Below are 27,812 nucleotides of genomic sequence, written 5' to 3'. Positions count from 1 at the left end.
TGTTCTGTTATAATCTCCACCCGGCACAGCCAGAAGAGGACTGGCCACCCCGCATAGCCTGGTTCCTCTCTAGGTTTCTTCCTAGGTTCTGGCCTTTCTAGGGAGTTTTTCCAAGCCACTGTGGATCTACACCTGCATTGATTGCTGTTTGGGGTTTTAGGCTGGGTTTCTGTACAGCACTTTGAGATATCAGCTGATGTAAGAAGGGCTATATAAATACATTTGATTGAATGCTACAGATGTCTCAAGTTTTGAGGGAGCGTGCAATTGGCATGCTGACTGCAGGAATGTCCACCAGAGCTGTTGCCAGAGAATTTAATGTTAATTTCTCTAACATAAGCCACCAGATACTGACTGGTTTTCTGATCCATGCCCATACCTTTTTTTCTAAAGGTATCTGTGACCAAAACATGCATAGCTGCATTTCCAGTCATGTGAAATCCATAGATTAGGGCTGAATTAATTTATTTCAATCGACTGATTTCCTTATATGAACTGTAAAATTGGAAATTGTTACATGTTGTAATTATATTTTTGTTCAGTGTTAGAGAAATAAGCTTTTTGTGTGTGTTTGGACAATTTCTGGGACCTTTTATTTCAGCTCATGAAAAATGGGACCAACACTTTACATGTTGTTTATATTTTTGTTCAGTATACATTGGGGAGTCGCAAAATCAGTAATTTGTCTTACCTGCTACAATGGAAGCGGAACTTTTGGTGAGGGCGAGCAGTATGCAAACCACGCCCAGGTTTCTTTGAATAACTTGAGTCTCACACTTGTCTCACACAAGTTATGCATACAAGATAGCAGGCGAGTAAATGTTTCCTCTCTGTTGTTTAATTAAGTGACGGACAAGTTATGACAACTAGTTTCACATATTTGGGCAAGTGAACCTAATCTTTGGGCAATCAAAAAATACTGTTGACTCGCCCTATGGGCCAGTGCCTTTCAGGCCTTAATATCAAAGTGTGTGTGAGTTTCTCACAGGTGAATTTCTAATTGTAACAACATCATCAGCCCCACAGAGTCAATGCCAGGCTTCCTTCTGTGCAGCCTACCATACTGTATGTTATGTGGTAGTATCTGTCTCATGTTGGACTACCTTTCCATGACCATAAAGTGGAACTGTGATACAGAAATTACAAAGACAAGGTGCATGATGAGTTTCTTCTCTCTGTTAAAAGGGGAGATCTGTACAATAGCAAAGCGATCACCCTGCTGCTGTTGTGGTAAACGGCTGTGGGATGTGGCTGGATCACTCTCAAGTGTATAGACAGAGCTATTGATGCAAGGACTGACCATCCATGATATAAAATGTGTAGTTTTGACCATGTTTTGAGGCTTTAGACTGCAGTGTTGATTTCCAAAAAGCTATATCCACCCATTTTTCACATTTTAGTTTTTTCATCAGAAATGATTGCTTATGGGTACCTTCATGTGTGTGTAAAATATTGCTATTTTCAGATTTATTATTCATAGATTTTAGATGTGTATGATTTTTGAAAAACATTTTTGCAAAACGTTAAATATCCATTGTTAGATGGAATGGAATGTTCATGTCCTGTGATATGTGGTTTTCTCACCTAGCTATCTTAAGATGAATGCACTGACTGTTAGTCGCTCTGCATCTGCTAAATGACTAAAATGTGGAATGTAAATATTTTACATAAAGATGTATTGAATTTTTTTTTTTTTACCCACTAATTTCTATCTTGTCTCATTGCTGCAACTCCCCAACGGGCTCGGGAGTTGAAGATCAAGTCATGCGTCCTCTGAAACATGACACACCTAACCGCGCTTCTTAACACTTAACCCAGAAGCCAGCTGCTCCAATATGTCGGAGGAAACAATTGACAACTGAGGTCAGCCTGCAGGTGCCCGACCCACCACAAGGAGTCACTAGAGTGCAATGAGCCAAGTAAAGCCCCCCCGGCCAAACCCTCCCCTAACCCGGGCGATGCTGGGCCAATTGTGCGCCACCCTATGGGACTCACAGACGGTTGTGATACAGCCTGGATACGAACCAGGGACTGCAGTGACGCCTTTTGCAATTTTGCAAATAACATGATTATTTGTCTCTCTGAAATGAAACCATCAAGTGATATATTTTAAACAAATACAGTATATGCCTGTCATTGAACAACCCCATGCCATGATTAGATAGTGAAAAAATACACCAATCTCTTTCAGAATTTCTTCAAACAATAAAAGCTAATTCATCAACATTTCTGAAAATGTATAAATAGAGTTTTGGAATGAACTCTTCAATTAGATTGTTTACAAACAATTGAGAAAAACAAGCATTGATTCTTGGTTTTGATGGGGTTACAGCTGAATTAAAACGTATAAAACTTGTATAAGTTAGCCTATATTCCTGAAGAATTAATGGCTATATATCATTAATTTAAAAGTCCAAAAATGGATGTAGCAATCGCAGATTGCCCCTTTAAAAGACCATATTAAAAAAAGGTGTCTAGGGGAATTTCTGCAATTTCAGATGTTCATAATTTTCATAGATAAGAAGGATGTGACTAGCTTTGAAATGTCGGTTTATTTAATGCATGCCCAACATCAGGCTACAAGATAGGCGTGCACCGATGTGCATATCCATGAGTGTACGACATTGGAAAATACAACTCATTTCACGAGGCAGAACTTCTGACAAAAGGCTCTGTTGTTGTCCCGGTGTTGTTGTTTATGATGTAACTTTCCCGACTATCCCCCGGTAGTGTCCTGTAACAGGTAGAGAGTGACGTAAGAAAACCGGAAATGTATTTATAACCTCAGCGCTCCGTGGCGCGTGCATCAGATGCTCTGGTGATGGCTGAGCTGGAGTCGCTGCATTTCTCCGTGGGCATCCTCGGGATCTCCGGCGGTAAGTCTAGATGAAGATTCTGAATTCTGACTGATCATTTCTATTTGTTTTTATATAGCCTTAAACCGTCTAAAGAAGTAGTCCTGTTTTGCGATACATTATTGAATTTATTGAGCTATGAGACGTTTATCATAAAACAATACCTAGCATGGATAACCGACTATTGACGACTTCATAATAGTTCATTGATCGATAATCGAATCATATTCGTTAAGAAAAGGAGTGGGAACTTTTATTTGTTGTTATTTTTCGTTTTATTTGGATTATCCTAATATGTCTCATATTGTGATCACACATTGTTTTGTGAAGGTTTATATAGTCGCTGTCTGATGAACTCCATTTTTGCAATTCAAATTTTTGTACATTTATTTGAAGAAGTAACTCTGAACATTTCATGACTCTAGGACCAAGAACATTTATTCAAAATAGTTTCTTGAAGTAAAAAAAATTACTTGTTTGTTATTAATGGGAAAATCCTAAAAAGTTTCTGTTTTGGAAATACGAGGTTTTCATCAGACAGCGACGATAGTATATGTATTATAGTATACATGAATGTAGATGATTCATTAATTCGCTTATTATTTTATTTGGTTTTCTCAAAATGGCTTAATGAGAGACATGAACAGAGGTGGCACCACAGGTCCCAGAGTGGGCGATTTTTTTTCTTCTGATGGTAAGCAGGTAAAACTACTGAGCCTAGTTGTTTCAGGGACTTTAAGAGTTGTCCTATTGCCTGGGGCAAGTAAACTGGGCATTTGGAAAGTTGAGCTTGCTCTAAAGTTGCCCCAGGTGATTTTTTTATTACTGAAAACAACACAACTAAAGAATTCCAGTAAACATAAAACTGAGCTTTCTGGTTAAACCGCATTGTTAAGTAAGTGATGGACAATTTCTGGCATTTCTGGAAGCCGGGCAAGTTGAGCCTGCTCTGGGGGATGCCGCATTGGGCAGGTGATTAAAAAAATAAAAGAAATAACTGATCAGCAAACAATTCCAGTAGACTAACATAGGACTTGGAGCTATACTCTCCTTACCTGCTACGCTGGAGTGCAAACCACGTCCAGGTTTCGCTGAAATAAATAGGAGCAGAGGCGTAGTCTGCTCATCCCACTAGATTGTATTTTTAGCATTTAAAATTAATCTCCTGAATTTCAAAGGCCCAATGCAGCTGTATAAAAATAATTTATCTCAATATCAAATAATCTCTGGGCAACAATTAAGTACCTTACTGTAATAGTTTTCCATTAAAGGGATAAAAAAAAACTATTCTCATGCAAAAATGTTGAGTGGGGAGTGGAAGGGCAACAAAGCGATGCATTAACCACAGTGTGATCAATCCACCAGAGAAGAAGAGCCTAATGGGAGGGAAATGTAGCCTAACCTGAAAACTAGCTGTTATTAGCAGAGAGGTTGGGAACTGGTTTATTAACGTATACTAAACCCGCTGATTAAGACATCCTGTGTTGATTGTATTTTCAACCAGCAGCTATCAGGAAATAACAGTTTGATATGATACTGAATTTTGACTGCCATTACTTCCATTACTCTGGAAGGTTTGTAGAAAACATACACTGAACCAAAATATAAATGCAACATGCAACAATTTCAAAGATTTTACTGATATAAATGCAACATGCAACAATTTCAAAGATTTTACTGAGTTACAGTTCATATAAGGAAATCAGTCAATTTAAAAAGTTAATTAGGCCCTAATTTATGGATTTCACATGACTGGGAATACAGATACACTACATGACCAAAATTACAGTATGTGGACACTGCTCGTTGAACATCTCATTCCAAAATCATGGGCATTAATATGGAGTTGGTCCCGCCTTAGCTGATATAACAGCCTCCACTCTTCAGGGAAGGCTTTCCACTAGATGTTGGAACATTGCTACTGAGACTTGCTTCCATTCAGCCACAAGAGCATTAGTGAGGTTGGGCACTGATGTTGAGCGATTAGGCCTGGCTCGCAATCTGTGTTTCAATTCATCCCAAAGGTGTTCGATGGAGTTGAGGTCAGGGCTCTGTGCAGGCCAGTCAAGTTCTTACACACCGATCTCGACAAACCATTTCTGTATAGACCTCGCTTTGTGCACGGGGGATTGTCATGCTGAAACAGGAAAGGACCTTCACCAAACTGTTGCCACAAAGTTGAAAGCACAGAATCGTGTAGAATGTCATTGTAAGCTGTAACGTTAAGATTTCCCTTCACTGGAACTAAGGAGCCTGAACCATGAACAACAGCCCCAGACCATTATTCATCATCCACCAAACTTTACAGTTGGCACTATGCATTCGGACAGGTGGTGTTTTCCTGGCATTTGCCAAACCCAGATTCATCCGTCGGCCTGCTAGATGGTGTAGCGTGATTCATCACTTCGTAGAACGCGTTTCCACTGTTCCAGAGTTCAATGGCGACAAGCTTTACACCACTACAGCCGACGCTTGGCATTGCGCATGGTGATCTTAGGCTTGTGTGTGGCTGCTCGGCCATGGAAACCCATTTCATGAAGCTCCCGATGAACAATTATTGTGCTGACATTGCTTCCAGAGGCAGTTTGGAACTCGGTAGTGAGTGTTGCAACCGAGGACCGACAATTTTTATGCACTACGCGCTTCAGCACTTGGCTGTCCCGTTCTGTGAGCTTGTGTGGCCTACCACTTTACGGCTGAGCTGTTGTTGCTCCTAGACGTTTCCACTTCACAATAACAGCACTTACAGTTGACCTGGGCAGTTCTAGCAGGGCAGACATTTTATAAACTGACTTGTTGGAAAGGTGGCATCCTATGACTGCGCCACGTTGAAAGTCACTGAGCTCTTCAGTAAGGCCATTCTACTGCCAATGTTTGTCTATGGAGATTGCATGGCTGTGTGCTCGATTTTAGACACCTGTCAGCAACAGGTGTGGCTGAAATAGCCGAATCCACTAATTTGAAGGTGTGTTCACATAGTTTTATATATATATAGTGTATGTATCTTTTGGTCACAGATACCTTAACAAAAAGGTAGAGCGGATCAGAAAACCAGTCATTATTTATTTGACCACCATTTGCCACATGCAGCGCGACACATCTCCTTTGCATACTGTGGAGTTGATGAGGCTGTCAATTGTGGCCTGTGGAATGTTGTCTCACTCCTCTTCAATGTCTGTGCCAAGTTGCTGGATATTGTCGGGAACTGGAGCACGCTGTTGTAGATGTCGATGCAGAGCATCCCAAACATGCTCAATGGGCAAAATGTATGGTGAGTATGCAGGCCATGGAAGATCTAGTTAATTTTCAGCTTCCAGGAATTGTGTACAGGTTCTTACAACAGGGGTCTGTGCAGTATAATGCTGAAACATACATATTTTTTTAATTTAACCTTTATTTAACTAGGCAAGTCAGTTAAGAACAAATTCTTATTTACAATGAAAGCACAGAATCGTGTAGAATGTCATTGCATGCTGCCTACACCGGCCAAACCCGGACGATGCTGGGCCAATTGTGCGCCTCCCTATGGGACTCCCAATCACGGCTGGTTATGATACAGCCTGGATTCGAACCAGGGTGTCTGTAGTGATGCCTCTAGCACTGAGATGCAGTGCCTTAGACCGCTGCGTGAGTGGCGTTAGGTGAGGTGATGTGATGGCGGCGGATGAATGGCACGACAATGGGCCTCAGGATCTCGTTACGGTATCTCTGTGCATAAAAATTGCCATCGATAAAATGCAATTGTGTTCGTTGTCCGTAGCTTATGCCTGCCCATACCATAACCCCACCACCACCATGGGGCACTCTGTTCACAACGTTGACATCAGCAAACCGCTCGCCCACACAATGCCATACACACTGTCTGAAATTCTTTGGTTGTGCAAACCCCCAGTTTCATCAGCTGCCGGGTGGCTGGTTACAGACGATCCCGCTGGTGAAGAGGCCGGATGTGGAGGTCCTGGAGTGGTGTGGTTACACGTGGTCTGTGGTTGTGAGGCTTGTTGGACGTACTGCCAAATTCTCTAAAACAACGTTGGAGGCAGCTTATGGTAGAGAAATGAACATTACATTCTCTGGTAACAGCTCTGGTGGAAATTCCTGCAGTCAGCATGCCAATTGCAGGCTCCCTCAAAACTTGAGACATCTGTGGCATTGTGTTGTGTGACAATCCCTGTGTAGGGTATGACATAGTGAGTAATCAGTTGTAAAGTTTTTCTAACCAGGTCACATAGTAATAAAACAACTCCTGGAAAAACTCCTGGCCCTGGGAGAGTGAAAACTCTGTCTGAAGTACTTGATGTACTTGTTCATATGTATAACATTTTAAAACAAGACTAACAGGGGTTAACATTACACAGACACAGAGACAACTGCGATTAGACAATAGAACTAACAGGGCTGCATCATAGACTTATATAAATCTGTAATTAAAAGATTACAGGTGTATTAACACAGTTTAATCTACAGTACCAGTCAAAAGTTTGGACACACCTACTCATTCCAGGGTTTTTCTTTATTCTTACTATTTTCTGAATTGTAGAACAATAGTGAAGACATCAAAACTATGAAATAACACACATGGAATCATGTAGTAACCAAAAAAGTGTTAACCAAATCAAAATATATTTTATATTTGAGATTATTCAAAGTTTGCCTTGATAACAGATTTGCACACGCTTGGCATTCTCTCAAGCAGCTTCATGAGGTAGTCACCTGGAATGCATTTCAACAAGGTGTACCTTGTAAAAGTTAATTTGCGGAATTTCTTTCCTTCTGAATGCGTTTGAGCCAATCAGATGTGTTGTGACAAGGTAGGGTTGGTAAACAGAAGATAGCCCTATTTGGTAAAATACCAAGTCCATATTATGGCAAGAACAGCTCAAATAAGCAAAGAGAAACGACAGTCCATCATTACTTTAAGACATGAAGGTCAGTCAATCCGGGAACATTTCAAGAACTTTGAAAGTTTCTTCAGTTGCAAAAACCATCAAGCGCTATGATGAAACTGGCTCTCATGAGGACCGCCACAGGAAAGGAAGACCCAGAGTTACCTCTGCTGCAGAGGATAAGTTCATTAGAGTTAACAGCCTCAGAAATTGCAGCCCAAATAAATGCTTCACAGAGTTCTAGTAACAGACACATCTCAACATCAACTGTTACGAGGAGACTGAATGAATCAGGCCTTCGTGGTCGAAGAAACCACTACTAAAGGACACCAATAATAAGAAGAGACTTGCTTGGGCCAAGAAACACGAACAAAGGCCATTAGACATCTGTCATTTGGTCTGATGAGTCCAAATGTAAGATTTTTGGTTCCAAACGCTGTGTCTTTGTGAGATGCAGAGTAGGTGAACGGATGATCTCTGCGTGTGTGGTTCCCACCATGAAACATGGAGGAAGAGGTGTGATGGTGTGGGGTGCTTTGCTGGTGACACTGTCGGTGATTCATTTAGAATTCAAGACACACTTAACCAGCATGGCTACCACAGCATTCTGCAGCGATACGCCATTCCATCTGGTTTGCGCTTAGTGGGACTATCTTTTATTTTTCAACAGGACAATGACCCAACACACCTCCAGGCTGTGTAAGGGCTATTTTACCAAGAAGGAGAGTGATGGAGTGCTGCATCAGATGACCTTAACCCAATTAAGATGGTTTGGGATGAGTTGGACTGCAGAGTGAAGGAAAGCAGCCAACAAGTGCTCAGCATATGTGGGAACTCATTCAAGACTGTTGGAAAAGCACTCCTCAAGAAGCTGGTTGAGAGAATGCCAAGAGTGTGCAAGCTGTCATGAAGGCAAAGGTGGCTACTTTGAAGAATCTCAAATATAAAATATGTTTTGAATTGTTTAACACTTTTTTGTTACTACATGATTCCATTTCATAGTTTTGATGTCTTCACTATTATTCTACAATGTATAAAATAGTAAAATAAAGAAAAACTTTTTGACTGGTACTGTATGTCATCACTTCTAGTTGATTTAATTATTCCTGTCAATAATTTTTGATTGAAAAGGCCTAGGTAGCCTAGCCAACCGAAGTTTGAATGCAATACAATGCCTGCGCATGTAGTCGGTCAGGAACTCGACCATAGGCTACTAATTGTGTGCACGTTGACCAATCATGAGGCAACATGTTTGCTCCCCCATCGTGGATTTGAGTAAAAGTGGTCAGGTACGTCAGTCAAGTTGCGGTACAGAAACTTGGAGCTGTGTTCATGGGTTCTTGTCAAACAATTGGCTTTTTTTCTGAGTTGGTCTGGTCTAAAGCCAGCTGTGCATTTACCTTGTGTTTTTTCTGTTGGTTTCTCCTACAGGTTCTCTGCTGCTGTTGGTGAATAACTATGGCAGCTCTCCTGACAAAGACTTCATCCCCCATACTGCACTGGGGGTGCTGCTGCTCATCATCGCTTCCCTTTTGGCATACTCTGGTAGCCTACCTACTGTTTATTACTCATATAAATCCTAACCATACTCTGTTACCCTTTCTATGTGCACTATTTCTATGCTTCCATTTCTTAAGTTTCGTTGTTGCGTCTTTTTCTTTCGGGTTTTGTTCACCAGTTTCAAACAGCTTTAAATGCAATATATTGAACATATATTTCACAGCGGTTTAGATGGTACAATGATTCTCTACACTATACATTTCTTGTTTTGTCATATAAACAAATATTAGGCGAACAATTAGAATTTTAGCATCCAGGAAATGGCGGAGCACCATTAACTATGCTAACGTGGACTATGGCATGCATTCATGATTTCATTGTATTTGAACGTGATATCAGCCAGAGATAAACAAATGTTTTTCCCTTCCTCCCTCCCTGCCTCCCTCCCGCTAGGGGTGCGTCGCAGCCTGTCCCAGTCCCAGTTGTTCTCCAGTGTGTGTCTGACCGTGTCAGCCCTGTGGTGTGGGTCTGGACTGGTCTACCTGCTCGTTGGGGAGGGGTTGGTGGGGACTACAGAGCTGAGGTCCTCTTTGGTCCCTGGCCTAGCAGCCTTCACCCTGGCCTTCCTCATACTGGCTACAGTATCTGTCCTCCAGAGAGAGGTGTGTGTAATTATCTACAGTATCTATCGTATCTATCTACATATCTATCTACAGATGTACACTCTTAATTTGACCAGTTTTGTTGCAGGGAAATAATACTGCAGCAACAGGATTTTAACATTTAGTCCATTCACACTGTTCCGCCGATGTAGTGTTCCTTTATCGGTGGTTAGGCTATTAGCTGGCCAACATTAGGCTGCATGAAAAGTGCAGTATTGTTTGTTTTCCTCAATCGCTTTGGCTCATTTTTTGAAACAGTCTTAACATTCTCTGAACTGTAAGTGCAATTGTCACAACTGTTTTATGGGACATCACAACTTTATTGCATGTCTGAAAAATGTAGTAACTCACCCAAAACATTTAACTCATGCTTCAAAACCTAGTTATTGTTTCGGTAAATTGGCCATTGCCACCAAAATGAAAAGTTTTGTCATTGTGTGAGCCGTACTGCTCAAAAGGTTTCAATGTTTTTTCACCATGGCAGTCAACCCTGGAAACGTTTGTTATATACAAATTTCAGTTTTGTTAAACTTTTTGGTTGACACTGACTGCTTACTGTACTATACCAGAAAGTCAGTTTCATCTAGCTGAATGCTATTGTGTCTCACACTGAGCTTTTTAGTTATTAATTTCAACAGTAGGGAAAAGTTTACTGGGAAAAGTCAATACTGTACAATACTGTAGTACACAGAAAAAGGATATACACATTTGTATGAAAACAGTACATTTTTGTAACAGAAAATTCACATTTGCATGTCCATTTTTACATATTTCTTACATGTAAAGTCATATATAGTGAACAGAAAATTAGCCACAAAATGACACCCCTCCCCCAAAAACCTGCAACAATGAAAAAACATGCGGTTTTTGTACCTCCTCACAGTACGTAACACTACAAGTTCCCATCTTCTTGGTGGACATCCTGTCGCTCTTGTTGGTCTGGCAAGAGATTTTCGTCAACATCACATCTGATGTTTTCCCTTGCAATGCAAGATCTCCTTGCGTGGCGCAACCGTCCCCTGCAGTGATCGCCTGTGATCACTGCAGGGGCGCCTCTGGGCGCCTCTGGACTGAGGGGCAGCTCCGGACTGAGGGGCAGCTCCGGACTGAGGGGCAGCTCCGGACTAAGGAGCAATTCCGGCATCGCCGGCGTGACAGGCAGCTCTGGCAGCTCCTGGCTGACTGACGGCTCTGGCAGGTCCTGGCTGACTGACGGCTCTGGCAGGTCCTGGCTGGCTGGCGGCTCTGGCAGGTCCTGGCTGGCTGACGGCTCTGGCAGGTCCTGGCTGACTGACGGCTCTGGCAGCTCCTGGCTGGCTGACGGCTCTGGCAGCTCCTGGCTGGCTGACGGCTCTGGCAGATCCTGGCTGGCTGACGGCTCTGGCAGCTCCTGGCTGGCTGATGGCTCTGGCAGCTCCTGGCTGGCTGACGGCTCTGGCAGGTCCTGGCTGACTGACGGCTCTGGCAGCTCCTGTCTGGCGGGCGGCTCTGGCAGCTCCTGTCTGGCGGGCGGCTCTGGCAGCTCCTGACTGGCGGGCAGCTCTGGCGGCTCCTGACTGGCGGGCGGCTCTGGCGGCTCCTGACAGACGGACGGCTCTAGCGGCTGCTGACTGACGGACGGATCTAGCGGCTCCTGACAGACGGGCAGCTCAGATGGCGCTGGGCAGACGGGCAGCTCAGACGGCGCTGGGCAGACGGGCAGCGCAGGCGGCGCTGGGCAGACGGACAGCTCAGACGGCGCTGGGCAGACGGGCAGCGCAGGCGGCGCTGGGCAGACGGGCAGCGCAGGCGACGCTGGGCAGACGGGCAGCGCAGGCGACGCTGGGCAGACAGCAGACTCTGGCCTCTGGAGACGCACAGGAGGCTTGGTGCGTGGTGCCGGAACTGGTGGTACCGGGCTGGAGACACACACCACAGGGCGAGTGCGTGGAGGAGGAACAGGGCTCTGGAGATGCACAGGAAGCCTGGTGCGTGGTGTTGGCACTGGTGGTACTGGGCTGGGGCGAGGAGGTGGCGCCGGATATACCGGACCGTGAAGGCGTACAGGAGCTCTTAAGCACCGAGCCTGCCCAACCTTACCTGGTTGAATGCTCCCCGTAGCCAGGCCAGTGCGGCGAGGTGGAATAGCCCGTACTGGGCTGTGCTGGCGAACCGGGGACACCATGCGTAAGGCTGGTGCCATGAACACCGGCCCGAGGAGACGCACTGGAGACCAGATACGTTGAGCCGGCTTCATGGCACCTGGCTCGATGCCCACTCTAGCCCGGCCGATACGTGGAGCTGGAATGTACCGCACCGGGCTAAGCACACGTACAGGAGACACCGTGCGCTTTTCCGCCTAACACGGTGTCTGCCCGTACTCTCGCTCTCCACGGTAAGCACGGGGAGTTGGCGCAGGTCTCCTACCTGACTTCGCCACACTCCCCTTTAGCCACCCCCCAAGACATTTTTGGGGCTGACTCTCAGGCTTCCAGCCTCGCTTCCGTGCTGCCTCCTCATACCACCGCCTCTCGGCTTTAGCTGCCTCCAGCTCTTCACGAGGGCGGCGATACTCTCCAGCTTGAACCCAGGGTCCCTTACCGTCCAGTTCGTCTTCCCAAGTCCATTCCTCCTGACATCGCTGCTCCTGCTGCTGCTGCTGCCGCTTACCACGCTGCTTGGTCCGAGTTTGGCGGGTGATTCTGTAACGATCGTCGTAATGTGGAAGAGAGGAGGACCAAATCGCAGCGTGGTATGTATCCATATTTATTTGAATACTCTTCAATACGAACAAAACAATAAACAGAACGAAACCAACGACGCTACAATCCTGAACTAGTGAACATAGAAAAAATTATGAACGCACGAACAGGAACAATCACCCACAAACAAACAGTGAAAACAGCCTACCTTAATATGGTTCCCAATCAGAGACAACGTAAAACACCTGCCTCTGATTGAGAACCATATCAGGCCAATAAGACACACCTAAACCAATGAAACACAAAACATAGAATATACCCACCCAGCTCACGTCCTGACCAACTAACCAAAGACTAAACAAAGGAAATAAGGTCAGGAACGTGACAGATCAGCCATGTGCATGTAGTTATTGTGCAAATTGTAGACAATTGTACTTACTCTTTTGCACACGTGCCAAAACACGGGCAATTTGCTTAAATGAATGCAAAATTAAAATCTGGTGTGAGCAAGAAACTAATTGTTCAGAGATTTGAACTTATTGTTTTGAAAAAAATTATTGTCATTCGAGAACTGAGCCAAAGCGATTGAGAAAAACTGATATATAACCAAGTGTTGATGCAGGTTTTCAGTGAAGTTAGGTGAATCCTGTTGTGCAGAAAAATTCGCAGCAACAACAGAGTGATTAAATTAGGATCATACATCTGTATCTTTCTATCTATATAGCTAGCTAGCTAGCTGTCTATCAATTTGAATGGGGTTTGGAATTGAATAGAAGACACATTTTACATTGTTTGCTGTAACGTATGGAAAATAAAGTTGTTTTGTTGTATTGTAGGTGGTCCTGTTAATCATCTCCCTGTCTATCAGCCTGGCCTGTGGGCACCAGATCGCCGGCCTCTCCTCCCCGGGGTTTGGCCAGTCTGCCACCGCCGCCTGCTACCTGCTGGTCACCCTGGTGGGGGCTTACTTCGGCTGTGGCCGCCTGCTCTCCTTTATCACCCAGGGAAGGGTGGAGGCTCCTGGTACGGGGCTGAGAAGAAGGGCAGGGTGTCAGGGTTCAGGGGTCAGAGCTCCAGAGGACTGTAACGACGTGGTGCCTGTAGGCCTGGTGATGAATCTGCTGTCTGCTAGTGTAATAGCCTGCCCCCTACTGGCTGTGGTTCCTCAGCTCACCCCTGGTCACGTCCCCTGGCTTTGGACGGCTGCTGTATTCCAGCTAGTTGTGTGTGTCCTCTCCTACAGATCCATGGACTCCCTGACCGCCACCTTCTACGGCTTCACCTCCATCCTGCGCTTTGCTGAGGGCTACAGTGCTCTCCTAACAGCCTACTCCATCCACCCCTCCTCCCCCATCCCCTTTCCCGTCGTCTTTGCTGTTCTATTCTTCATCCTGGCTCTGTTCAGCTGTCAGAAGAGTCTAGCTGAGGGTCTCTACCAGCTGTTCTACGTGGCGTATACTATCGCCCTCGCAGCCCAGCCCTCCCTCTCCTTCCAGTCTGGGGCGCAGGGCGTCCAGGCGGCCATCTTTGTTGTGTCAGCCGTAATGTTACTAGTTACCTCCTACAACAACGTCTCGGCCAAAAGGATTCCTACGGGGGAGGGCGTGTTCAAGGCCCTGGTGACGCGTGTCAGCGGCCTGACTCTCCGCCCCCACGACAGACACAGTCAAGCTCCCTACCTGGGCTACTCCAGGTATGCTGACGCAGAGGTGTTAGGTCACGCCTGCTCTGTCCTCGCTGTCTTCTCCATCACGGCGTCCATGGGGGACCGGGCCCCGCTGGGCGTGCTGGTCCTGCCCTGGGCTGTGGTGGCAGGCGGCGTCCTCCAGCTGCTGGTCGGCTCCGTGGCCTTCTCCCGTGGTAAGACCTTAACCATGGAGGTTTCACACAAGATGAACACATTCCATTTGCAATTCTAATGTTGTATTTAGGAATTAGTAAAAATGCACTCTATCCAAACTAGCTTTTCAGGTGTTTGTGAAAGCGAAGATGAGGTCGTAGAATGCATTTTTTACGTGTTACAATTTGTAATTATTGTATATCCAACATTTTTATGTGTAAGGCCATCTCAGTTAATCTCTACCGTTGTGACAATGAGTCGTCACAATGTTTCATCAAATGTACATGATCTTAGGGGCGTTGGCAAACACAATGTAAGTAATTTAATTTATGTACCCCTAATTGCACCGAGTACATCTGTTTATCCTACAGCTATTGTAAGCAGTAATCATGAGCCTATAAACCAGAGTTACACTGTTAGCACTGAGGCGGTGTGCAATAGTAGGAAGACCACTTTATGCAGCTCACCTTGCACTATCAGCTCCAATGTAAATGACATGAGTAAGTCTACCTCTGATAAACTTCCCAGTAAAGCATTAAAAACAATCAAGCAACCCAGAAAAGTGCTCAAAATAGCCCATATGAACATATATATCCTAAGAAACAAGGTCCATGAAGTCAGTGGTAGAAATACATGGTTATAACATCTACCGAAAATACATAAATGCCAACGGAGGCGGTGTTGCGGTCTATTTTCAGAACCACATTCCTGTAAAGCTTAGAGACGATCTAATGTTAAATACTGTTGAAGTAATATGGCTACAGGTTCATCTGCCTCACCTAAAGCCCATTCTTGTGGGAAGCTGCTATAGACCACCAAGTGTTAACAGTCAGTATCTGGATAATATGTGTGAAATGCTTGATAATGTATGTGATATCAACAGAGAAGTAGATTTTCTGGGTGATTTAAATATTTACTGGCTATCATCAAGCTGCCCACTCAGGAAAAAACTTCAAACTGTAACCAGTTCCTGCAACCTGGATCAGGTTGTCAGTCAACCTACCAGGGTAGTTACAAACAGCACAGGAATTAAATCAACATGTATTGATCACATTTTTACTAAGGCTGCAGATATTTGCTTTAAAGCAGTATCAAAATCCATAGGATGTAGTGATCACAATATAATAGCCATATCTAGGAAACCAAAGTTCCAAAGGCTGGGCCTAATATAGTGTATAAGAGGTCATACAATAAGTTTTGTAGTGATTCATATGTTGATGATGTAAAGAATAGTTGCTGGTCTGTGGTGTGTCATGAGGAGCAACCAGATGCTGCACTTGACGCATTTTTGAAACTACTTATTCCAGTTACTAATAAGCACACACCCATTAAGAAAATGACTGGAAAAACAGTTAAATCCCCTTGGATTGATGAGGAATTTAAAAATTGTGTGGTTGAGAGGGATGAGAGTATGGCAATTAAGTCTGGCAGCCCAACTGATTGGCAAACGTACTGCAAATTGAGAAATCATGTGACTAAACAAAAGAAAAGAAACTACACAATGAAACAAAGATACATTATATAAAGAATGATAGTAAAAAGCTTTGGGGTACCTTAAATTAAATTTTGGGGGAAAAAGCCAGCTCGCCTTCTTCATTCATTGAATCAGATGGCTCATTCATCACAAAGCCCACTGATATTGCAAACTACTTTAATGACTTTTTCATTGGCAAGATAAGCAAACTTAGGGATGACATGTCAGCAACAAACGCTGACACTACACATCCAAGTATATCGGACCAAATTATGAAAGACAAGAATTGTACTTTTGAATTCCATAAAATCAATGTGGAAGAGGTGAAATAATTGTTGTCTATCAACAATGACAAGCCACCAGGGTCTGACAATCTAGATGGAAAATTACTGAGGATAATAGCGGACAATATTGCCTCTCCTATTTGCCACATCTTCAATTTAAGCCTACTTGAAAGCGTGTGCCCTCAGGCCTGGAGGGTAAGCAAAAGCCATTCCGCTACCCAAGAATAGTAAAGCCCCCTTTACTGGCTCAAATAGCCGACCAATCAGCCTGTTACCAACCCTTAGTAAACTTCTGGGGAAAAATGTGTTTCACCAGATACAATGCTATTTCACAATAAACAAATTGAGAACAGAATTTCAGCATGCTTATAGGGAAGAACACTCAACAAGCACAGCACTTACACAAATGACTGATGATTGGCTGAGAGAAATTGATAATAAAATGGTTGTGGGTGCTGTCTTGTTAGACTTCAGTACAGCTTTTGACATTATTGATCATAGTCTGCTTCTGGAAAAACGTATGTGTTATGGCTTTACACCCCCTGCTATAATGTGGATAAAGAGTTACTTGTCTAACAAACACAGAGGGTGTTCTTTAATGGAAGCCTCTGAAACATAATCCAGTTAGAATCAGGAATTCCACAGGGTAGCTGTTTAGGCCCCTTGATTTTTTCAGAAATGACTGCAACACTCAACAAAGAGCTGCAGTTAGTTTCAGAGTGGGTGGCAAGGAATAAGTTAGCCCTCAATTTTTCTAAAACTAAAAGCATTGTATTTGGAACAAAACACTCACTAAACCCTAAACCTCAACTAAATCTTGAAATAAATAATGTGGAAATTGAGCAAGTTGAGATGACTAAACTGCTTGGAGTAATACTAGATTGTAAACTGTCATGGTCAAAACATATTGATGCAGTAGTAGCTAAGATGGGAAGAAATCTGTCTATAAAGCGCTACTCTACCTTCTTAACAGCACTATCAACAAAGCAGGTCGTACAGGTCCTAGTTTTGTCGCACCTTGACTACTGTTCAGTCGTGTGGTCAGGTGCCACAAAAAAGGACTTAGGAAAATTACAATTGGCTCAGTACAGGGCAGCACGGCTGGCCCTTGGATGTACACAGACAGCTAATATTAATAATATGCATGTCAATCTCTCCTGGCTGAAAGTGGAGGAGAGATTAACTTCATCACTACTTTTATTTTTGAGAGGCATTGACATGTTGAATGCACCGAGCTGTCTGTCTAAACTACTGGCACACAGTTTGGACACCCTTGCATACCCCACAAGACATGCCACAAGAGGTCTCTTCACAGTCCCCTAGTCCAGAATAGACTATGACCATTACTACATAGAGCCATGACTACATGGAACTCTATTCCACATCAAGTAACTGACGCAAGCAGTAAAATTAGATTTAAATAACAGATAAAGAAACACCTTATGGAACAGCGGAGACTGTGAAGTAACACAAACATTGGCACAGACACATGCATACTGTACACACACACACACACGCGATAACATACGCGCTATATGTAACAGTATACCTTCCGTCCCTCTCCTCGCCCCTAACATCCACCCTCGAAGCATCGTTACCCATCGCTCCACAAAAGCCGCGGCCCTTGCAGAGCAAGGGGAACAACTACTTCAAGGTCTCAGAGCGAGTGACTTCACCGATTGAAACGCTATTAGTGCGCACCCCGCTAACTAGCTAGCCATTTCACATCGGTTACATATACAGTGGGGAGAACAAGTATTTGATACACTGCCGATTTTGCAGGTTTTCCTACTTACAAAGCATGTAGAGGTCTGTACTTTTTATCATAGGTACACTTCAACTGTGAGAGACGGAATCTAAAATCAAAATCAAAAATCAAAAATCCAGAAAATCACATTGTATGATTTTTAAGTAATTAATTTGCATTTTATTGCATGACATAAGTATTTGATACATCAGAAAAGCAGAACTTAATATTTGGTACAGAAACCTTTGTTTGCAATTACAGAGATCATACGTTTCCTGTAGTTCTTGACTAGGTTTGCACACACTGCAGCAGGGATTTTGGCCCACTCCTCCCTACAGATCTTCTCCAGATCCTTCAGGTTTCGGGGCTGTCGCTGGGCAATACGGACTTTCAGCTCCCTCCAAAGATTTTCTATTGGGTTCAGGTCTGGAGACTGGCTAGGCCACTCCAGGACCTTGAGATGCTTCTTACGGAGCCACTCCTTAGTTGCCATGGCTGTGTGCTTCGTGTCGTTGTCATGCTGGAAGACCCAGCCACGACCCATCTTCAATGCTCTTACTGAGGGAAGGAGGTTGTTGGCCAAGATCTCGCGATACATGGCCCCATCCATCCTCCCCTCAATACGGTGCAGTCGTCCTGTCCCCTTTGCAGAAAAGCATCCCCAAAGAATGATGTTTCCACCTCCATGCTTCACGGTTGGGATGGTGTTCTTGGGGTTGTACTCATACTTCTTCTTCCTCCAAACACGGCGAGTGGAGTTAGACCAAAAAGCTCTATTTTTGTCTCATCAGACCACATGACCTTCTCCCATTCCTCCTCTGGATCATCCAGATGGTCATTGGCAAACTTCAGACAGGCCTGGACATGCACTGGCTTAAGCAGGGGGACCTTGCGTGCGCTGCAGGATTTTAATCCATGACGGCGTAGTGTGTTACTAATGGTTTTCTTTGAGACTGTGGTCCCAGCTCTCTTCAGGTCATTGACCAGGTCCTGCCGTGTAGTTCTGGGCTGATCCCTCACCTTCCTCATGATCATTGATGCCCCACGAGGTGAAATCTTGCATGGAGCCCCAGACCGAGGGTGATTGACCGTCATCTTGAACTTCTTCCATTTTCTAATAATTGCGCCAACAGTTGTTTCCTTCTCACCAAGCTGCTTGCCTATTGTCCTGTAGCCCATCCCAGCCTTGTGCAGGTCTACAATTGTATCCCTGATGTCCTTACACAGCTCTCTGGTCTTGGCCATTGTGGAGAGGTTGGAATCTGTTTGATTGTGTGTGGACAGGTGTCTTTTATACAGGTAACGAGTTCAAACAGGTGCAGTTAATACAGGTAATGAGTGGAGAACAGGAGGGCTTCTTAAAGAAAAACTAACAGGTCTGTGAGAGCCGGAATTCTTACTGGTTGGTAGGTGATCAAATACTTATGTCATGCAATAAAATGCAAATTAATTATTTAAAAATCATACAATGTGATTTTCTGGATTTTTGTTTTAGATTCCGTCTCTCATAGTTGAAGTGTACCTATGATAAAAATTACAGACCTCTACATGCTTTGTAAGTAGGAAAACCTGCAAAATCGGCAGTGTATCAAATACTTGTTCTCCCCACTGTACATACATACACATGGATTTAGTACTGTAGATATGTGGTTGTGGTGGAGTAGCGGCCTGAGGGCACACAGTGTTTTGTGAAATCTGTGAATGTATTGTAATGTTTTAAAATTGTATATACTGCTTTAATTTTGCTGGACCCCAAGAAAGCAGCAGCTAATGGGGATCCATAATAAATACAAATACAAATGTGTACATTTCCGGTAGGTAAGACCCTTGAGAGCATGGCGTTTGTCCTGTACGGTGTCATGTGGTCCATCTGGGGGCTGACGCGGTACGGCGGGCTCTATGGAGACACACAGGGATTCAACCTGGCTGTGGGCATCATCAGCTTCCTGTTGTTCAACAGTCTGGTGACGGTAGGAGCGCTGTTCCTGAGCGTAGCCTGGGTTGTCTATGCCGCGACCTTTCACCTCATTATCATCTCCTTCCTCCTGGACGCCATGGGAGCACTGCCTTATGGGTATGACATCGGGGTGTCGATCGTGTTTGGCCTGATGTCATTCTACTGTTTCCTGTCTGGTCTGTTCAGCCTGACCTTCCTGACCCCCCAGTTGCCCCTGGGACGGGCGTTAGTCAGGCTGAGTGGGACGGGAGGAGGAGGGAAGGACATCTGTCTTCATGTCCCCGCACGCAAAGCCACGGCCGTCCACCAGATAGCAGGTGAAACATAAGGGGGTACCTATCCTGGGCTCAGTCCCAAAGGGCACCCTTTTCTCTATCTAGTGCACTCATTTAAAGTAGTGCTTTATGTTAAAGGGCATAGGGTGCAATTTGAGACAAAGAACTGGTCACCAACTCTGCTCCTGGTGAAATACTGTGGGTGCAGGGTTTTGCTTCATTCCAGTACTAACACACCTGATTCAAAGTCCTGGTGAGCAGAATGCAGGGTCTCAGTGCTGGGCTGAAACAGCAAATCTGCACACCCAGTAGCTCTTCAGAACCATGACAACCATTGGTCTAGTCTAGTGCATCATTCTCATGAAAACACTATGAATAACAGGCTGTGTGTGTATATTTGTGTGTGTGTGTTGAGGCTGACAGGATCACTTCATTGCAAGTTCTTTAGGTCTTTATTTAGTTGGGTTATTGATGTGTCTCAACCCAACTCTCCCTATCCCTCTGTGTCTCCAGAGATCATGAAGAGTGGAGGTATATGTGGGATGCCCACTGACACGGTCTATGTGCTGGTGGCAGCTTGTAACAGACCGGACGCTGTGGAAAAGGCCTACAAGTGAGTTTCAATTACACTGCATACTAGGTCGTTATACGTACATTGTAAAAGATAATTTCATTAGATTAAATGAATAAACTTTGTACTCACAATGCTTCATAGTGGTAGACTGATCCCAGATCTATTTTAGTTGTCTCGCCAACTCCTCTGTCACGACCAAGACAGTTCAAACAGATCAAGGACCAGGCTATCATACTGCATTTAAACTAACTATTCTCCTTGTCTCTCCCTGTGCTGAAGGTGTAAGCAACATGTTGTGGATGACCCTCAACTACTTTTCTCCTTCCCCCCTTCTGACAGCCAGGTGGCGACACGCATCTCTGCGTGCCTGGCAGATATCTCAGCTTGCATGTCTGCCCACCACCTCAAGCTCAACCTTGACAAGGTGGACCTGCTCTTCCTCCCTACCTTGAGACACATCCCGCTCAAAGACCTCTTCATCACGGTTGACAACTCCACGGTGTCGCCCTCCCATAGCGCAAAGAACCTTGGCTTGACCCTGGACAACGCCCTGTCGTTCACTGCAAACATCAACGCATTGACCCGCTCCTGCAGGTTTATGCTCTACAACATCCTTAGAGTACGACCTTACCTCAGGAAGTGGTGCAGGTCCTAATCCAGGCTCTTGTCCTCTCCCGTCTGGACTACTGCAACTCACTGTTGGCTGGGCTCCCTGCTTGTGCCATCAAACCCCTGCAACTTATCCAGAACACTGCAGCCTGCCTGGTTTTCAAGTTCTCTCATTTCACCCCGCTCCTCCGCACACTCCACTGGCTTCCAGTTGAAGCTTGCATCCCCTACAAGACCATGGTGCTTACCTACGGAACAGCAAGAGGATATGCCCCTCCCTACCTTCACACTGAAACCCTACACTCCAACCTGAGCACTCCGTTCTGCCACCTCAGGTCCGTTGGCCCCCCCACCCCCCAGCTCCCGCACAGCCCAGGCCAAGCTCTTCTCTGTCCTCCCCCCAACACCCATCTTCCGAAAACATCTGAAATCCTACCTCTTCAAACAGTATCCTAAATAATCCTCCTCCCCACCTCGACCACTTAACTAGCACTTGCACTTGGGCTCATTGATTTGAAAAATAAATGCTGTGCTCTTGGAAGGGCATGCTTTGAGCACTACTGAAAATATTATTTACATGTGAAAAATGAATACCATATTACATTTTTTAAAAACACATTTTTATTTAACCTTTATTTAACTAGGCAAGTCAGTATATACTGCATTTGCAATAGGCCTATTGTTTACCTTTTTGTTGGTGACACTTTGATAACTTGATCACATGCAACTGTTTAAAGGACAAGTCCACAGATGAAACGATAACAATATGGCCGCCAGCCTCTGTTTTGGTAAAAAGCAGAGGGATGGGCCTGGAGAAATGTAACCACTCTCAGATTAATAGACAGCTATGGATGCAAGGACTGATCATCCATCATATCAAAATTATTGTTTTAACCATGTTATGAGGCTATACAGGGTTTGTTTACGTTTACAATGTTTACAAACATTGGAGAAAAACAAGCTAATATTTTAGGTTCTCATGGAGTGTGACAGTTGAGCTAAGATCAAGAGTTATAAGTTATATTATTTAAGAATCAATGGATATACAGTACAAGTCAAAAGTTTGGACACACCAACTCATTCCAGGGTTTTTTATATTTTTACTAGGAAATAACACATTTGGAATCATGTAGTAACCAAAAAAGTGTTAAACCAATCAAAATATGTTTTATATTGAGATTCTTTAAAGTGGCCACTCTTTGCCTTGATGACAGCTTTGCACACTCTTGGCATTCTCTCATGCTTCATGCTGGGAAAAGACCTTAACCAACAATGCAGTTCAAGAAATAGTTAATAAAATATTTATGTAATAAACTGTGAAGTAAAAATAATTAAATCAATCAAACAAAAAGTAACACAGGAAATGTACATAACAATAACGAGGCTATATACAGGGGGTACCGGTACCGAGTCAATGTGCGGGGGTACAGGTTAGTTGAGGTAATTTGTAAAGTGACTATGTATAGATAATAAACACACAAGTAGCAGCAGTGTAAAAACAAAAGGCGGGAGGGGGGGGTCAATGTAAATAGTCCGGGTGGCCATTTGATCAGTTGTTCAGTAGTCTTATGGCTTGGGGGTAGAAGCTGTTAAGGAGCCTTTTGGTACCGCTTGCTGTGCGGTAGCAGAGAGAACAGTCTATGACTTGGGTGACTGGAATCTTTGACAATTGTTGGGGCTTTCCTCTGACACTGCCTAGTATATAGGTCTTGGATGTCAGGAAGCTTAGTTAGGTACTGGGCCGTCCAAAAAAGAATGTAGCGACAACAGATTGTCCCTTTAAGTCTATCAAAAGTGTGCGAGTTTGAGCATGTGTCCATTAGGCCTATGGATTAGCCATCCACAACAACCACAATCTGTAAAATGCAAATAGCTAAATGAGAGAGCAGCAGTGTGATTCACATCAATGCGTTATGTAGATATCAATAATAAGTGATATCCATATCTCCGTAGACTACAACACTGCTGTCATCTTCACCTCCAAGCGTTTATTCAAGTTGGATCATCTTTGGATGGTGACAGCAGTCACACCATTGGAAGAGAGCTTGGACTGTAGCCTACAAAAGCCTATTCCTGCTCTTTTCCAGCGATCCAAACCCATTTGGTGTCATCATAGTGGTCTCTGACTTGTGGTCAGACTCACTCCGGTGGAACAAACTTAAACTTGCGCCTTTTTTCAATGCTGATTTGAATGTCATTGAGAAAACAGAAGTGTCAAAGATTTTTTTCCGCAAACATAATGTCTGAATTTAAATGTAATCCTCAAAGTAATCATTTCGTTTTTCAAAAGTATCTGTAATCTGATTACAATATTTTTGCTGGTAATGTAACGGATTACAGTAACTTTTTTTGTAATCCCTTACATGTAACGGATTATATGTAAACCGTTACTCCCCAACCCTGTTAATAACTTATTCTACCTGTCTCTCCCTGTGTGCTGCAGGTGTAAGCAGCATGTTAATAACATATTCTACTCGTCTCTCCCTGTGTGCTGCAGGTGTAAGCAGCATGTTAATAACATATTATACTTGTCTCTCCCTGTGCAGGTGTAAGCAGCAGGCTCAGGACCGGCCCATGTCTCTATGGGTGTCCTCTATAAACCAGTTAGAACCGGTCAGATCCCTCCTGTCTGCCCTGCTCTGGGACTTCATGAGCGCAGCATGGCCCTCCTCTATCAGCATGGTCATAGCCAGGGGTGGGTTATTAACACTGTGTGTGAGTGTGTATATAGGGAAGGAGGGGTTGTGTGTGTGTGTGTGTGTGTGCATGTGTATGTAGTGTTGTGTAGTGTATGTTAGTTATTATGATGAGTATCTCCTGTCTTCCCTCATCAGGTCCATGGATGGAGATGTTTGGTCTGGGGGAATCAGCTAAACACATCGGAACCCCTCAGAGCATTGCTATCAGGAACCCAAACTGTGCTGTGGCTACTCATCTTATCAACCTGGTATGAACCCTAACCCCTGACCTCTAACCCTCAGTGCATTGCTATCAGGAACCCAAACTGTGCTGTGGCTACTCATCTTATCAACCTGGTATGAACCCTAACCATGACCACTGACCTCTATCCCTGACCCTGATTGTGCTGTAGCAGCACACCTCATTAACCTGGTACGATCACGGATTAATTACAAAAGCCTCCACACCCTGTAGCTTTCTAGGACCAGGGTTGTAGTACATAGATACTACATTACATTTATTTTTATTTTTTATTTAACCTTTATATTATCTAGGCAAGTCAGTTAAGAACAAATTATTATTTACAATGACGGCCTACCCCGGCCAAACCCGGACAACGCTGGGCCAATTGTGCGCCACCCTATGGAACTCCCAATCACGGCCGGATGTGATGCAGCCTGGAAACGAACCAGGGACTGCAGTGACGCCTTGCACTGAGATGCAGTGGCTTAGACCTCTGCGCCACTCGGGAGTCCCTACATACATTATACAGTATCTAAATGGATGCTTGCCATTGTTGCCAGATAATATTACGTTCTGTTCTGTAGGTGGGTCCCATTGCTGTGACATCAGCCAACCCCACAGGAGAAGCAGACACCACACACCACAACCAGGTGTATGCCAAGCTGGGAGACAAGGTGAAATAGATACACAGACATATCATAGTTCAATTGAGTCAAAACCACATTTGGAAATGTAAAAAAAGATTGTGATTTTCTCACTGTCTGTCTGTCTGTCTGTCTGTCTGTCTGTCTGTCTGTCTGTCTGTCTGTCTGTCTGTCTGTCTGTCTGTCTGTCTGTGTCCGTCCGTCTAGGTGGATGGTGTGTTGTGTGACGGCCCGTCCCCAGAGAACATCGCCTCCACTGTAGTTGACTGCACCAAGATAGACAGCGGCCATATTGGATTCTTCCGAGTGGGCCTCATTCCCAAGTCTCAGGTAAAAACAAGGCGGCTAACATGACAAGAACCTCAAAACTGACACCAACCTGAAGCACCGACCGTTAACATGACATGACAGTAACACCACCTCATGTCCTGTATGTAATGGTTGTTGTGGTGTGTGTGTGTGTGTGTATGGGCGTGCATGCTGGGCCGGCTCTTGGTTGGGGGCCCCCGCAAAACCCTCGCGTGCAAAACATTTTAGTGGGCCCCCCCTTCTTGTTGGCGGAGAGAAAAATTTAAGTTTTAAAGTTAATTTCCTGCAATTCTACACATTTTGCCATGGGGTGAAGAGAAAATGTTGCAGTTTTAAAGCAAGTTTTCTGCAATTCTACACATTTTGCCATGGGGCGAAGAGAAAATGTTGCAGTTTTAAAGCAAATTTTCTGCAATTCTACACATTTTGCCATGGGGCGAAGAGAAAATGTTGCAGTTTTAAAGCAAGTTTTCTGCAATTCTACACATTTTGCCATGGGGCAAAGAGACACATTTGAAGTTTTACAGCTATTTTCCTGCAATTGTACACATTTTGCCATGACTTACGCCATGTTAATATGAAATCTGAGTGAGAGTGACTAACAAAATCAATGGGGGCCCTCTGGAGGTCAGGGCCCCTGGGAACGTGCACTTTGTGCTCGGTCTGTAATTGGGACATGATTACTACAAGTTTAGATGGTTGGCTAGACTAACTTACCAATCTAAAAATTGTTTGCTTACGTGTGTTAACTGAGTGACTGTCAGTGACTGACATAACAAGAGGAAAACTGCTGATGCACAACCACATTTTGAAATTGCACCTTGTTTTCTACTATTCTAAATTGAGACCCCCCATTTTTTTGAGGGGGGGGGTCGTGTGTCTGCCTGTGTCGCTTATGTGTGTGTCTGTCTGTATAATGTCTGTAATGTTCTGTGTGTCTGTCTGTATAATGTCTGTAATATTCTGTGTGTTTGTCTCTGCCAGGTGCTCCAGATCTTTGAGGAGGTCCAGAAGAGGCATTCTCACGGTCAGATTAACCCAGGGTTTGAAGCAGACCTCACAGAGCCTGACCCTAACCCTAACCTCACAGACCCTCAGAGGAACACAGAAGAAGACAACACAGAGTCTACAGAGTCCTCAACTGTTCCACCACCTACCCAGTCTCCTGCCAACATAGACACCTCTACACTAGCAACACAACCATGAGACTGCCCAAGCTACAGCTAGTCTGGCTAACACCTAACTCTCAAAATCCTCCAGACGTCATAGTCTGGAAAGGTTCTTTTGATGTTGTTTGCACGATGTGTTGATAATGAAGGGGATGTGCCCTCAGACTTCAAGGCAGCATCCTACGCTGGTTGGATATCCCATTTTTGAAATGGAATAAATCATGATCCATGTTTTACATAAGCGCACAGCCTCACGAAACCACACTATCATGTGTCGCTCACCTGCTTCCTGTTTACATACAGTAGCTAAAGCAGGGGAGCAGGCACGGGTGGGCCTGAGTGGACAACTAAGACTAAGCCCCCCCACAATTTGTTTTGAGTTTGATATTTGATATGCTCTCTACTTGTCAGTGTTCCAAATGGAACATTATTTGTATTTTTCCTAAAGATGCAAACACCATCAGATTGAATTAATAGCAGTCAGTGCACTGGGTTAGTCAGATTTTATGAAATATAACAGATCTAATTATGTATGTAAACCCTGGATTCCTGATGCTACAGTATGTATTGGCCATTGAGAGGCATTGATGCCACCGGTTGGTCATATTGCCACTCCCCAGTAGGAGCAGTCCTCCATAGGAATGAATGGAATTCTACAGTATTTATATTAAATGTTTCAAGGACATTTTTGTTGTAGTTGTATATATGTGAGATTTTTTCGTTTTTATTTTTAGCTCACATAATATAATTTAAATGTACGCATGAATGTGTCTGTAATAGAATAAATGTGGCTAAAACTAATGTAGACATTAGTAAATGCATTTCTATAACTTCCAAAATATTTTTTACAATGGTGGGGAGTGCCAAGATGGAGGCACAGTGGCTTCAACACAGCGCCCTCTATAAGTCATCTAGTGTATATGTAAATCATTGAACAGAACAGATTACCTGGAAGTGGAACTGACCCTGTATATACAGTAGCTTCCTTCTTTCTCGTGCTCTTCTTATTTCTTGTTTTTTATTTCTTGTGTGTTTTTGTTCCACCTTATGTTATTTTTAGTGCTGTGTTGATATTGATTACTGCATTGTTGGGTTTGGAGCTTGCAAGAAAGGCATTTCACTGTACTTGTGGACTTGACATTGAAAGTTTAAACTTGAAACTTGAATGACAGTCACTCTCACGGGATGGTTTTCAAAAATAACTAACTGAAAGCCACACTCCCAATATGCCACAAATATGACTGCATTGAGGCACATGTCACTGTGCTTCTATGGCTATATGCACCATGCCAGTGCGTATTTAATTTGTTAACATCGCAAACAAGACCTTTGTAACAGTCAACACACTTACAGCGCATTCGGAAAATATTCAGACATCTTCCCATTTTCCACATTTTGTTCCGTTACATCCTTATTCTAAATTG

At 44.0% G+C, this 27,812-nt stretch overlaps 1 protein-coding gene across 1 annotated transcript; it reads left to right on the top strand.

The window, feature by feature from the left end:
• Positions 1 to 2,794: 2,794 nt before the first annotated feature.
• LOC139548208 (uncharacterized) lies at positions 2,795 to 27,215 on the top strand. The gene is made up of 11 exons (XM_071357717.1): positions 2,795 to 2,876; positions 9,173 to 9,286; positions 9,695 to 9,903; positions 13,421 to 14,444; positions 19,748 to 20,203; positions 20,675 to 20,774; positions 23,891 to 24,039; positions 24,179 to 24,291; positions 24,851 to 24,940; positions 25,118 to 25,240; positions 26,204 to 27,215. Exons 1-11 carry the CDS (start codon positions 2,822 to 2,824, stop codon positions 26,423 to 26,425), a joined length of 2,655 nt encoding a protein of 884 aa, XP_071213818.1. The 5' UTR covers positions 2,795 to 2,821; the 3' UTR covers positions 26,426 to 27,215.
• Positions 27,216 to 27,812: the final 597 nt, after the last annotated feature.

The sequence above is a fragment of the Salvelinus alpinus genome, chromosome 21 (assembly GCF_045679555.1).
Source record: "Salvelinus alpinus chromosome 21, SLU_Salpinus.1, whole genome shotgun sequence".
Classification (NCBI taxonomy): Eukaryota; Metazoa; Chordata; class Actinopteri; order Salmoniformes; family Salmonidae; genus Salvelinus; species Salvelinus alpinus.
Note: the sequence above shows the minus strand (reverse complement) of the source record. Positions and strands in the feature narration are given on the sequence as shown.

Coding starts and splice junctions, on each gene's coding strand:
- LOC139548208 (XM_071357717.1), top strand. CDS start 2,822: ATGGCTGAGCTGGAGTCGCTGCATTTCTCCGTGGGCATCCTCGGGATC. Junction 9,287..9,694: donor TTCCCTTTTGGCATACTCTG/GTAGCCTACCTA, acceptor CCCTCCCGCTAG/GGGTGCGTCGCAGCCTGTCC. Junction 25,241..26,203: donor GCCTCATTCCCAAGTCTCAG/GTAAAAACAAGG, acceptor TGTCTCTGCCAG/GTGCTCCAGATCTTTGAGGA.